Source organism: Cyprinodon variegatus, unplaced genomic scaffold (genome assembly GCF_000732505.1).
Source record: "Cyprinodon variegatus isolate N-32 unplaced genomic scaffold, C_variegatus-1.0 Scaffold114, whole genome shotgun sequence".
Taxonomy (NCBI): domain Eukaryota; kingdom Metazoa; phylum Chordata; class Actinopteri; order Cyprinodontiformes; family Cyprinodontidae; genus Cyprinodon; species Cyprinodon variegatus.
The window spans coordinates 1,452,884-1,456,252 of record NW_015150567.1 but is presented as its reverse complement, the minus strand read 5'-3'; the positions used below and the strand labels follow the sequence as shown (position 1 = coordinate 1,456,252).

The 3,369-nt window shown below is 46.3% G+C and overlaps 1 protein-coding gene across 1 annotated transcript in view; it reads left to right on the top strand.

The window, feature by feature from the left end:
* herc1 (HECT and RLD domain containing E3 ubiquitin protein ligase family member 1) overlaps positions 1-3,369 on the top strand; it is a 65,781-nt gene that overhangs the window by 8,521 nt on the left and 53,891 nt on the right. The window contains exons 3-7 of the mRNA XM_015375187.1: positions 899-994; positions 1,339-1,533; positions 2,381-2,692; positions 2,952-3,048; positions 3,097-3,146. Of these exons, the coding sequence (XP_015230673.1) occupies positions 899-994; positions 1,339-1,533; positions 2,381-2,692; positions 2,952-3,048; positions 3,097-3,146 (750 nt within the window). The remainder of the gene's footprint in view (positions 1-898; positions 995-1,338; positions 1,534-2,380; positions 2,693-2,951; positions 3,049-3,096; positions 3,147-3,369) is intronic.

Here is a 3,369-nt window from a genome sequence, read left to right as displayed (position 1 = left end):
GCCGAGTCATTCAAAAACAAAACATGGAGGAGAAAATATTGCAATGCTTTGCGATGTTTCAAGTATCGTGATGCATCGTGATAGAATCGCATCGTGGCCTGTGAATCGTGATTCGAATCGAATCGTGACTTCTTTGGCGATACCCACCCCTAGTGAACAGCCACTGGGTCTGTTGGGGCGTCTCGGTTAGTTTTGTTTGTAGCCTGCTAGCTTTCTCTGCAAGTATTTTCCTTCTACTAAACATAGAAAATAATAACAAAGATCTATAACTGTATACTAGGATCAAAGTGGTAACTTACCAGTTAAATAATAAAGCTGAGAAAATAGAATCGGTTTTACGTCCGGCTTCTTCTTTCAGCCTGCGCCAACAAACAAACTCTTCCAAAATTGACTGTTTTTCCTCGATCCCTTTCCTCCTCAGAAGGTTTAAACTTTATCCTTGCCTCAGCCATGACAGTAGCTGAAATAATAGAGCTAAAGCCTTAGCTCCATCACTATATAAGAGCCTGTGGCCGTAACTTGATATGTTCTTCCAGTTCACTTGACCTGTAGGGAAGGAACGGTTTTTGAAAACCGTCCGAACCGTTCGGTTCGACTGTCTCGGTTCGATTCGCGTGTGTTGCGTTCGGTTCATGCGCGGCTCTTTTTTTTAATAGGCGAAGCGTTTACACTCCAGAGCAGAAGGTGGCGGTAATGAGACCAAAGCCAACCACCAGTAGTAAACAAGAAGAAGAAGAAGCGAAGCAGCTTAGTAGAATTTAGAGTTGAGACATGAGGGTGAAGGCGTCCGAACTGAGATGCGATGGTTCTTCAGCACCGGGTCCTTTCCCGCCCTGGAGGGAAGCAGGTCTGAATCTGTGTGTGGTTTCCATGGTGATGGGTGGGCTCTCTGTTTCAGGGCTCCACAGGAGATCGCAGCCAGTGGAGGGAACCCACGAGGACCCCCGATGGCCTCTGCTCCTTATACGAAGCGGCGCTCTGCCTGTTTGAGGAGGTAAGAGGTCCAACAGCTCCTCCAGAGCTTCCTCTCTAAATGCTGTTCTCTCTGCTACAACAGCAGCCAACAATCTCTGACTTCTTCCAATGAATGAAAGCATTTAAAACAACTTTTTATTTTGATCCAATATAAAAAGCTGTTTGATCTGAAACGGTTGGGGAGATTTAAAGCCGCCACAGAGGGTTCCTCCTCTCTGATGGCCTGTTGGTTAGGGCATTGTCCTTAGAAAAAAGTTCTGACTGCCACTCTGGGTCCCTGAATTAAATTAAATTATTTCTTTATTTATTATTAGTATTATCTCAGTCCCACCTGTCTGTTTTGTTTTTTTCTTTGTGCTCCAGGTGTGTCGGATGGCATCAGACTACTCTCGCACCTGCGTCAGCCCTGACAGCATCCAGACGGGCGAGGCTCCGGTGGTCTCAGAGACCTGCGAGGTGTACGTGTGGGGCAGCAACAGCAGCCACCAGCTGGTGGAGGGAACGCAGGAGAAGATCCTGCAGCCCAAGCTGGCTGCCAGCTTCGCCGATGCTCAGACGGTACGTGGAGGAGGTGCTCCAGGGTTTAACCATCGGGTCAGACTCTGGTGGATGGATCTGGATGATGATGATGATGATGATGATGATGATTGGCGTGGAGGCTTTTGTTTCAGGACTGTAAAACTCACCCTGAGGAAGTCTCTCTCTCTCCTTTATGTCCTTCCTCCCTCCCTTCCTTATTCCCTCATTTCCTCACTTCCTTAAATGATTGACATATGTGTGTGTTCCACATGGAAATGAGACGTGTGAACACATCGCCTACAGCTTTCTATCTGTGCAGCTTTTACGGGTGTACCAATATGGTGTCTGGCTCCAGGGGTGTGTTCACAATGAGCATCAGCTCACTCCGCCACGCTGCAGGAGGCTAACGCTCATTTCTGTCCAATCAGCACATGTCTCTACATGCTAATGTCTGCTTAGCTCTCCAGCTGCAGCTGTCACTGATCCGCCATGTTTATCTGTCCAGGTTGTTGTCATTTTATCTAGATGTGCTAAAACAATGACATTTCCTTCCTGGCTTCCTTCTTTGTGACCTTTTTGCCTTTAGTCCTCTTTCCCTTCCTTCCTTCTATACTCCTCTCTTCTTTTCCTTCGTTTCATCCTTCCTCCATCCTTTCCTTATTACCAACCCATCTTTCTTCTTTCTTTCCTAAAACAGGTTTGAGTTTGGGAACCTTGGATGTGCCTGTATTGTTTCTCAGTGTCTTAGTTTTATGTTTCTAACATTTAACATTTTAATGCTTTGATCTAAGTGGATGATGCTGAAGCCTTTGTCAGATGCCTCTGAGTGCAGCTGTGTTGTGCTGCTGCGGCGTCTAACCTGGTTTTCTGCTGCCGTTTTCCTCAGATCGAGGCGGGTCAGTACTGCACGTTTGTGATTTCCTCCGACGGCTCCGTCCGAGCCTGCGGGAAAGGTAGCTACGGCCGCCTGGGCCTCGGAGACTCAAACAACCAGTCGACGCTTAAGAAGCTGACCTTTGAACCCCACCGAGCCATCAAGAAAGTGTCCTCGTCTAAGGGCTCGGACGGACACACCCTGGCCTTCACCACGGAGGGCGAGGTGTTCAGCTGGGGCGACGGCGACTACGGAAAACTGGGACATGGGAACAGCTCGACTCAGAAATATCCAAAACTCATCCAGGGGCCTCTGCAGGGGAAGGTAGGCTTCAACCCTCCATCTCAGGGCTTTCAGCTTATTTATTTATTTAAAAAGCTTTGTTTGAAACCAGTTTGGCTCATTTATGCTTCTGGAGACGCCTCGTTTTTTTGTTTAATGTAAGAATGGCTTCTGCTCTGGAAGCTTCTATCACATTTTAATTTGAACGTGTCTGTCCAGAAGAAGCAGATGGAGCTTTTTCTGTTTTTTTGCTTCATTCCTATTATGTGTGTGTGTGTGTGTGTGTGTGTGTGTGTGTCAGGTGGTAGTGTGTGTGTCTGCTGGCTACAGACACAGTGCTGCCGTCAGTGAGGATGGGGAGCTCTACACCTGGGGGGAGGGAGATTTTGGCAGACTAGGTGAGTAGCTTAACATTGCTACGTTTCTATATGAACAATACAAAACAGTTTTTCATCAGTTGTTTCTCTTTTACCGCTTCCTACGGAAGAGGATTAGGGCCACTGAAAAAAATAAATAAAAGTTAACTGATTTTTACATTTTCTTTCAGCTTAATATGGGATGAAAGTCAGAATTCTGACTTTAACCTCAGAATTCTGAGAAAAAATTCAGAATTCTGAGATTAAAGTCGGAATTCTGAGATTAAAGTCGGAATTCTGAGAAAAAAGTCGGAATTCTGGGATTAAAGTCGGAATTCTGGGATTAAAGTCGGAATTCTGAGA